This window comes from Capsicum annuum, chromosome 11 (assembly GCF_002878395.1).
Source record: "Capsicum annuum cultivar UCD-10X-F1 chromosome 11, UCD10Xv1.1, whole genome shotgun sequence".
Classification (NCBI taxonomy): Eukaryota; Viridiplantae; Streptophyta; class Magnoliopsida; order Solanales; family Solanaceae; genus Capsicum; species Capsicum annuum.
Window position 1 is genome coordinate 10,564,330 of NC_061121.1, and position 10,880 is coordinate 10,575,209.

At 38.2% G+C, this 10,880-nt stretch overlaps 1 protein-coding gene across 1 annotated transcript in view; it reads left to right on the top strand.

The window, feature by feature from the left end:
* LOC124888779 overlaps positions 1 to 7,267 on the top strand; it is a 59,545-nt gene extending 52,278 nt beyond the window's left edge. The window contains exon 4 of the mRNA XM_047400070.1: positions 7,212 to 7,267. Coding sequence (XP_047256026.1) covers positions 7,212 to 7,267 — 56 coding nt within the window. The remainder of the gene's footprint in view (positions 1 to 7,211) is intronic.
* The last annotated feature ends 3,613 nt before the right edge of the window (positions 7,268 to 10,880 follow it).

Sequence of the window (10,880 nt, forward strand, 5' to 3'; positions counted from 1 at the left end):
ACATAATACGAATACAAATAACAAAATACCTTGGGTTGCCTTCCAAGAAGCGCATAATTTAGTGTCGCGGCACGACTCAGTTATCTTGACTACTCAGAATTCATCAAGATAACTAGTTGATAATTATTTATGTCTCCACTTGGAGTATTTGAAATGTCGACCCAACTTTTGATCAATACATCTTTTAGGTCCGTTGGGCAAATGTGAGGGCATGATAAGGAATGTTCTATCACGCTACTTCAAAGACTTGAACCGCTTACCCAATTTTACATCAAAATTTTGTGTGGACTCATTGGGCAACGATGAGGATATAAAAAATCCACTAAATGGATATCGATCTTTAAGCTTCTTGGCCTTCAATACTGGGGTTGTAGTATACCCTTTTGGAAAGATAAACTCCAAAATGTAAGAATTTTCACCTCATTTTCAAAATTCATCATTTTCTTGGGTGGTTCGACTTTCTTCACATCCTCCAAGAATAATGTTGAAAAGTGGTTTGAATGAGAACTGACTCTCAATTCTGGAGTAGTGTCTCTATTAGTATACTTGCCCCAAAATGGACTAGAGTCTTCACAAGGATTGTTCTTGATTTTTTCTTTCAATTCTAGTACCATTTCCTCATCTTTGGCATCTTCGTTCATGAATGGTTTGGTTGATTGGAAAATCTCCAATGGAAGATCAAGATCAAGCTCATCATCAGTATAGGATTCTTGCTCCTCATCTTCACACTCTTCCATTATGTTAAATGATTCCACAGACAAGATATCATCTAAACATAATATAGAAGAATGCTTTGAATAATTGACCTCTATATCCATTTCCTCATGAATGATTGGCTTCATATCTTGACGTATATCACATATGATATCATATGATTCTTTCTGGAGATCCAAAATTTGTTGAAACATAGTCTCAATGACACTCTTACCAGTGCTTTATTCTTCCTTTTCTTGACCATTAGACCTATCAAACTCATAAAAAGAACTAGAACTTGGGTTAGCGCAATAGGGGGAGGGGGAATTTAAGAAATCACTCCAATATCCATCTTGACCACCACATAAAGAACAATTATAATCCCGGTAGGATGGAGATGGTGCACATATCTCTCTCCGAGGAGCATATCTATAGTTATGCCAAAAGTGGGGTTCATCACAATATGGACATAGATCATCCAGATAAGATTTCTAACAATCAAACTTACATTCATGCCATAATGCCATAGTAAGAAATAAGAAAAAATAAATAGAATCTGCTACACACGAAACAAAGGAAATCACAAGCAAATATTTACAAGTTTGAATTCAAGAAAGTAAGCTAAAATTCCAAACTAACTCAATACACTAAATTGTTCCCCGGCAACGGCGCCATTTTTGATAATGCTCAACTTACACCTCAAATTAGTGTAAGGCAGTCGTTGTCACTATATTTACTCAACTTTGGAGTCGGGGTCGAATCCACAGGGAACAATGTGAGTGGCGATTAAGCTAATTTGAAGCTATAGCTACAAGTTCAGTTCAAACAAATGGTACAAAAATATAAAATTAAGATGGGGGTTCTGAAAGTATCAAGTAATGTTGTCACTTCAATATTAATGTTTGTAGTCAATATAAATGGGAAACCAGAGCTATGTTCACCAAGGGTTTCGAGAATTGACAGATACTAGGTAATGCTAGAGATTCTCAGAATGATTAGAACAGCAGAATATCCCTGAAGATTATACTATCTGACTTATCTCTCGACCTCACCGGACAATTTATTATCTAATTCTCTCGAACTTAGATAACTTATCTATTTCCAATAGGATGTTATCTCAGGTAGATTAATCCAGTTACGGCATTAATCATTAAACAGAAGGTTGGTAGCTTCCGAGTCCCTGTTGATAATTCACGTCCTCTAGTCTATTTCTCCGTTAGAAGCAAATAAAACCTAAGGCATAACCTAATGTTTGCAACCACTATATTTTAGTTAAAACAACAAAATTTCAAGATGTTCCACTACTCTTTGAATCTATTAAACACCTAGTATCATATCAAACCCTAATCCATAGATCCTATAACCCCAGCTAATGGAATTAGCCGCTCATGATTTGATGAACAAAATCACAAGTTGAATTCATAATGATAAGGATAACTTACGATTGGATGGAAAACAACAAGTATTTTCTTCAATCGAATCACAAGGTAGAAACCCAAAAATAGTTGATAAAAATAAGAAGAATAATTGATGTAAGAGAGCAATGTTATGTGCCTCTCTTCCCTAGGTTAATTGTCTGATAGATGAATTATGAATGAATCAAAAACCCTAAAATATGCTATTTATACTAAAGCCTAATTAAGGTAATAAAATAACAAAATCATAGCTGGGATCGGATTTAGGTGACGGCATATTGGTGTTGATCGTCAGGCTTCTGACGGCGTCACAGATATGTCGTTAGAGGTCGTGCCTTCTTAACCTGTTCTACCTCACTCTAATTATGTCCTTTGATGGCTTACCAGAGGAGTGACGGTGTGTAGGAAATATCATCAGACCTTCAGCTTATTTCACCATGTTCTGTCCCACTTGATGACATCTTCTGACAGCTTACCACACATGTGATGACATATTGAGAATGTCGTCACCTTCATCCAGCAAATCTTCTTCACTGTTCTTCTTGACACCTTTTTCTGGTAGCTTACCATATCTCTGATGGCTTGCAAGAAATGCCGTCAGACTCATATCAGTTCACTTATACCAGATTTTACTTATTTTGTTCATCTTTCATATGTTTTCCTCCTATCCTTGACTTTCCTACAAAATCTTAAGAAATAACATCAAAAAAACCAATAATAAATTAAGAACTTACAATTATTTCAAGTTAAAAAGTCTTAAATGTGCTACAAAAATCTAGCACATCATGAGGCACTTGAGCAAATAATAGGATATGCAAAGTTTATGAAAGACCTTGTCACGAAGAAATGGAAGGTTAGCCATGAGCTGGAGGACAATCTTCTTCATTGTGGCGCTATATCTACAAGGTCTTTAGTGCAGAAAAAGGCAGACCCGGGAGCGTTTACCATCTCGTGTACTATTGGGTCCCTGAATTTTGCAAAAACACTATGCAATTTGGGAGCCAGTATAAACCTAATGCCACTTACTGTGTATAACAAACTGGGTTTGGGGGATACTACCCCATCAAACATGTGATTGGTGATGGAAGATAGGTCTGTAAAGTGGCCAGTAGGCATATTACATGATGTATTGGTAAAGGTGGCTGACTTTATTCTGCCTGCTAATTTTGTAGTCCTAGACTGTGAGGTGGATTTAGAAGTGCCCATCTTCCTGGGAAGACCATTCCTTACAACCGGGAGAGTGATCGTAGACATGGAGCTGAATGAGCTAAAGTTCAGGCTAAATGATAAATAAGCACGATTCAAAATACACTCATCTATGAAACAGCAAAAAGAGATAAGTGTTTTCTCAATCATGGGCGTATTCTATGAAGACGTTAAAGAGGTATCAGCAGGTTGTCTTGGCGAAGTCTGAGTAGTCAAGGTAACCAAGTCATGCCGTGAGATTAAATCAGGCGTTATTGGGAGGCAACCCAAAATTTTTATGATCCAGCAAATTGTTTATTTTTGTAGTTAGATTCTAGTTCAAATAAGGTGGAAATGATATATCCAGCCAAATACTCCTGACGACATTTCTGATGGGCTGTCACAGTTATGATAAGCCGTCAGATTCATCGTCAGAGACATCAGCTCAGAGATAGGTTTTGTTAAGGCTGATGATATTTGTGACGGTCTATCACACTTGTGATAAGCCGTTAAAAAATGTTGGTAAAACAGCCCTTAAATTTTCTATCTGCAAAGTCTGGGCCCAGGTGAAAAGATCCGACCCATCCCAAATGTTGTCTTTCCACCTTCCCGCTTATTTCCTCTATTTAACTTAAAGTTTTATTTTCTTTCCATACTTAGCTTATTCTCTTCCCTCTTCCTTAAGTATTTCTAAGTAAAACAAAAGAAAAACTTCCTTGTGTATGGGGGTTTGCAATCAAAATCAAGAATCTTTCTTTATTTCCTCTTGCTCGTGTAACCACATTGAAGGCTCCCATCAGGTATTCTATAAACTAAGGTGAGCCCAAGTTCCCAAGAAGCTTGAATCAAGTTATCTTTCAAATGGCTGAAAATCGGGAACTAGGGTTTGCTGTGCAAGCTTGAGGTTTAAAAGTTCTGCTCAAAAAAGAAAATCGATGGGATTTTAAGAAAAAATAGAATCAAAAATAAAGTTAAAGTCAAGTTGGGGTTCTGTTTAGAGCTGACGACATTCATGATATGCTATCACAGCTATGATGGCTTATCAGAAATGTCATCAGAAGTTGTGTAATACCCGTGCCTTTTCCTAGCTAGAAATCATCTTAAGAATACTAGGACTTACTTTGAAATGCAAATCTTTTTTTGTACATGCAGTATTTTTGAGATTTTCACTTTCTACTACGTGAGAAATTGAGTTGTCTTTCCAACGATACCAATTTCATCCAAATTCGACATCAGACGAAGGAGTTATGGACATTTTACTCAGAACTGTCAGAATCACCCAGGTGTGACGGCCCAGTTGGCGGACCGTCAAACTAGTGATGGACCACCACTTGGACCGTAACTTCCAAGGCAGAAGGGGCCCATTCTATTTAAGGCCTGACAGCCAAGTTGATGAACCTTCAACTTTGTAACGGACCACCACTTGGACCGTCAAAGCCATGCCAGTTGAGCCACATTCTAGATAAAGTGTGACGGACGAGTTGATGGACCACCAGATATTTGACTGACCGTCACTCATACCGTCAACCCTTATCCAGTAAAGCCTATTTTTGGTCCATGTCTGACGGGCAAAATAATGGTCCACCAAGAGTCTGACGGACCGTCAATCTTACCGTCACATGACACGTTCAGTTTATTTCCAGGTCATTTTAACAGGGGTATTTTGGTAACTTACTAATCATCTATTTAAACCCAATTACACCTGATTTCAGCCACTTTTCATCATTCTTTCACTACAAACAACTAGGGTTTCTCCCTAAATTAAATCTTCAAGACCAAGACTCAATCTTCTTCAAGAATCAAAGGATTTCAAATCCTTCCAGTTCAAAAACATTAAGAACCTTGAGTCAGGTATGCGTAGTGTTCATCTATGGACCTCTTTCGTTCATAGAGTTCAAGAACAATGATTTTAAATGAGAAACTTTGATTTCCCTGTTGCTATGTAATGTTGTTCATGTCAATGACCATTGTTTAAACTTCAGAATATTATTTTAAGATGATTTGCATGAAGTATGCATGTTTGTGGTTAAAACCCATGAAATTAGGTGGTTCAAGATGATTAACATTTGTTGAGAAAACCTATGCCTAAGGTGTACATGCAAGGTGTTTGTTAAAATGCCTAGGAAGCGAGAAGTCCATATTTACATGATTTTATGATACCTAAATGACAAGTCCATATTAGCTATACACTCAATATGAATTCCATGCTATTTATGTGTTGCTATTGTTGTGGTGTGAATCATGTAGGATAATGTAATTATAGAACATGTACACGAAATGTATCCATGCCTTCCCTACCATGTTTGAGATGTTGAATAGACTCATGAAGTACACTATCCCTTACTTATGATATTATGAATTGTGGACTCAAATCTTGTGATCAAGTTATGTCATGTGTGTCAGTTTCCTTCTATCGAGTCCTGGGGGTATTCGTACCCAAGACTATAGTTGTGTGCCTAGAGCCATGTCTTGTTGTCACGATATTTTCAATAAAGCCACGTTTCATAGAATTCAGTCAGTCATGTGACTCAGGAAACCTCAGAAACCTCATGATCTTAGTCAGTTATCAGTATTATTCCATCAATCAATGGAAATTCAATAAACCCAGCTCATGTATAGTCAGTTAAGTCATGTTCAGTCTCTTCAGATGGGAGTAGGAGTTAGCACCGAGCGAACCCAAGGATGGGAACTCACCTACTTCAGATGAAGATGTGATTCTTAGAAGCAATCCTTGCGTTCCAGAACTATGTAGCCAGCATAGGTTGAGACATCAACACTGCCAGCTTGAGGGTTAATGGGGCGGATATCCGCCGTTCTTTTTTAGGGACACTGCTAGATTTGAGGGTCACTCACAGTATGTCTTTACCCGTGGCACTGTATTGACACCCTTCCAATCAGGGCAGTGATTGGGCCCCAGTTCATCTACTTAATCATACACGGGGCATGTCGGTTAAACAACTACCTCCCACAGTTTCAGTCTCAATCTCAGTAAAAGAACTCAGACAATTCTTCAGATATTCGTATACCAGGACTGTCAGATACAGTCCCTCATGCTATCAGAACTATATTTTCAGCCATGTATTAGCGTACAAATTTAGCTATCACGTACTCACGACCTCAGTTACTATGTATGTATGTTTGCACTCTTACGTTCATATCAGTCAGTCAGTTAGAATTATTCATGCATGTAAACCCTTTGCATTATCCTACCTTACTCATATACTCCGTACTCCGGTTGTACTAACACATTTGCACTATGGTGCTTTCTTTTCATGTTACACCATAGTTCAGAGACACGAGTTCCAAACCAGCAGGAGAAGTCGTATTCAGCACATAGAGTAGCAGTAAGTCCTTTTCATTCGAGGACGATATTACTTGATTTATTCATTTATTAATTCAGTTAGTTTTCAGTTTACAGAGTTAGTTGGAGACATATTCCTTCAACTTCTTATTCAGAAAAGTACTTAGAGGTTTTTAGATTTAGTATTTAAAGTCAGTTCAGATTCAATTATTTTGGGTATTTGCTACCCACATGGATTTTATATTTTGACAGTTTCTTTATTTAGTTGAACTTTATGGCCTATTGTTCATGTTTTCCATATTTTACAAGTATATTATACAGTGTACAAGTACAGATATCAGTCATGGGTTAGTTTGCGGTCCTTCGGGGTCATAAGCACCGTGTAGCATTCTAGTTAAGAAAATCAGGGCATTACAAGTTGATAAAGTTTTGTGGGTTCTATTAAAGCTGACGAAATTTATGATAATATATCACATTTGTGATGGCTGATTAGAAATGTCATCACACCTGGGATCTGAAGCATGAATAAGCCCTTTCAAGGGATGAGAAACTTAAATGATTAATGTGTTTGTGTTTATACTCTTATGGGTCGACTAATGGTTTTTATCTTGCTACAGGTTATGAAATGGCACCTGAAGAAAAGAACCCCAAACCTACAAAGGAGGAACAATAGAGGAGTGTAGCTCGGAGACTCATTGATGAGAAGTCTGATTATGAGGAAGAAGAGCCACTGCTTAGAAAGAAAAGAAAGAAGATAAGCCTGAAAAATCCTCTACCACCCCTACCAGTTGAGATGGAGGAAAGTGAAGAGAGTGATACTGAGCCAACAACGTCTGAACGTATAGCTTCTGAGAAGTCAGCTTCTGAGCAACAAGAGTCTGAACACACCGAATATGAAGAGCATGATTCAAATCAGCCTGATTCTAAGGAACATGAGTCTGGGCATCCTAAATTTGAGGGACCATTAACTGAGTCCCCTTCTACTGAGCTAAAAGATGAGGAAGAATCTCCAATTTGGTGAACTATAGTTAAATGCAAGAATCCTGAAGTCCGATATGGCACTAGGTGGCAAATTTCTAAAGCTCAGAAAATCTTCTTTGATGGGCTTTGCAAAACTAACAAAAAGGCTGTTAAGAGGACAATCTTCAAAGAGAAGAGAATCATCATTAAAGGGTTGAGCATATACCCTGAGGTAGAGCAAAAATTTCATGATTACAATTTGAGATGGATGACAAAAGGAGGAAACTCATTTTTCCCTCCACTAGTTAGGGAGTTCTATGTGAACTATCAAGCTCGCTTGGAAAATATGTGTCAAGGAGGTGAGAAAGTATCAGACCAACCTTTGTTGGGTAATATCAGACCAACCTTTGTTGGGTAAAGTTCCGGTACAAGGCGTAATAATGGATATTTCAGAAAAAATAATCAACAAGTTCCTTCATGGCCCAAACTTCACTCCTCAGGCCACTTCATCTACTTTCTATGCCCAGTTGAAGCATCGGGAAAATCAATGGACTTGATTAGCCACACTCATAGCTGATGGAGAACTGGAATGGCTAACCAACCCAAGTGAAAGGATCTTCAAGGACTCTTTGAATTCAGAGGCAAGATTTGGGTGGGGTATTCTGTGTACCTGGTTGATGCCCATAGATGGCGATAATATCCTTGGGGATGATAGAGCAATACTATTCACAAGTTTCGTAGCTAACCACAAATTTAACTTTAGAGAGATCATCACCGAATAGATAAAAATTTGGGTCTCAAGGTCTGATACAGCATATCTGTTCCCTTTTTTAATTACAAGGTTGTGTAGGGAAGCCAATGTGCCTAAGATTGTAAGGTTAGAAGAAGAAATCCTTGCCAAGAAGACCCACAATCCTATTCGAAATCAGGAAAATCATCTGAGACTAATGCTTGACAGGGGTGCAGAGATTCCAACTGATCCACCGGTTATAGGTACTAGATCAACACCTAATGTAGAGGTGCCTGATTCTAAAGTTGTACCTCCAACATCTGCAACAATGGCGGAATCATCAGTGCCCATAACTGAGACAAATTCTCCAGCTGCAGTGCCTACAACAGAATTTGCCTTTAACCCTATGAATTTTAGAAAAGTAGCAAAGTATTCCAAGTGGTGCGAGGCTCAGCTTAAACTCTTTGCCAAGCAATTTGTGGCTGCAGTGGACAAGAGGGTTAAGGCTGCACTCAAGCCCTACATGGCTCTGCCGGGTAGAATTGATAAATTGGAGAACTACTTCAATGCGCAGTCAAAAGAGAGCTCAACTCCTGAGATGGCATTATTCAGATCAGACCTAGACAAAGTAAAAGCATAGGTTGGAAAGCTACAGCAACACCACTTTATGGTGTCAGCAGCTTCGGTAGCTGAGGATTCTGAGGGAGAAATCCTGATGCTTGATCTCACAGAGGAGCCATTGAAGAAAAAGAAAAAGAAAGGGGAGAAAAAAGGCAAAGGTAAAAGAGAGAGGCCCGACAGTGTTGAAGAAAGAAAAATAGAGAAGAGGGAAAGAAAGAAGACTAAAAACAAGGATATAAATAAGGTGAGGATTGAGTCCTTAGTAGATAATGACAGATGGAAGGCAGCCATCCGAGTGAGAGCCGTAGGGGCTTCTACTAGTAGGCCTTCAGAGACTGATAGACCAGCTATACCAGAAAAGAGCGAGGCTCCTAATGCAGATAGGGCAGCTAAGGATGCGGTAGCAGGGTGAGGAACCCATAACCCTGGGGATTGATCTATTCCAGGTATACTCTAACCCTTAGTTTTGATTTTAAGTTGAGAGTGTAGGGTAAATTGTTGTTGTAAAATTTTGTAGTCGACTAGGAGAAATACTTGTACTTGAGCCAGTTGAATTGTTTTTGTGATTTTTGTACACCTCTTCAAGTGGTCTAGTTCTTTAACTGTGTGATTTGTATTTAACTGTGACCACTGTACATCTTTGTATGACATTAGTTATAGTAACACAATGATCATTGCTAAACAGCTACATGAACTGAATGAATAGTAGATTGTGATATACATGTGTGCCAAGTGTGTGTGAGATGTTACTTAGTTCCCTCTGTATGCTGAAGCTAGAACTTGCTTGGTTAGTCTTATCTAGGTTGAAGGATAGGGGTTAGAAAAGGATCATAGGTCATTTTGATATTAGCTCACGTTAGCCTAAATGCCCTTCCCTATGTTTATAATATCCCTTGATCCCTGTTTTGAGCCTAATTAGCCTATTTTTTATGAAACCTGTCACCTTTCCATTTAGATCACAATGAACCTGTTTTAGCCCTGGTCCTCATTAGACACTGTGCACTTTGACTTAGGCAAATGGCCTAAGTTGAGGGTGGCTATCATAGGGGTGTGTGATACAGAATGAGTATGAAGAAAAGTAGCATAAAAGAAAAGAATAAGAATCTAGGTGCAGTGGAGAAGAGCAAGAAAAAAAATTATGAAAAAGGATAAGTGATTGTAGAAAAAACCGCACCCATTCTAAATAAGTGTGATCAAGAAAACAGAAGAGTAGAAAAGTCTAATGAGTGAAACCCCAAAAAGCTAGTGTAATGTCAAGGAGGCTTAGTCACTTTAGATGCCATCGAGTATTTTACTATCCCCTAACCTACATTACAAGAGTAAGAGAAGACCTATAGTGATCCTAGCTGACCTATCTGAAGATCTGGGTAATGAAAATAAGGGCAAGCCTATGGTATTTGGAATACTTTGGTTGGAACATCATTCAGAGAGTGAGTATTTTGATTGTCCCCATAGATACATATATGATTACTGATATGAGATGAGGGGGATTTCTTTGTTGTGAGGGCACACCAGATATGTTGGTAGTTGCTAACTTGTTTGGAGAGTGTAATACTAGTATATATATGGTTAATGTACCTGAATTAATGTCGTATATTGATTTCTGTATGTTGCATCGGTGTTCTTCATTGTTCTTGAATTGACTAACCTTGGAGATGGTGAAAGTGTTTTGAGATAATACGGATGATTGATAGCCAAATGGGCTTTGTATTCTCTTAATGTGTTGAGTTGCTTGAGGACAATCAATTTTTTTAAGTTGAGGGTGTTGATGTGTGAGATAATGCTAACACATTTGAGGCTTTTAACTAAGAATAATTGCAATCTCTTAAGCAACTTTTGTCATTTTTGATTGTTTTATCTTTGATTTTGCAGTAGAAGTAAAGATGCTAGAGAACTAACATGGATGGAAGCAAAAGAGTTGAAATCTGAAGAAAATAAAGGAGAAGTGTGGCTGACGACATTTCTAATAAGTCAT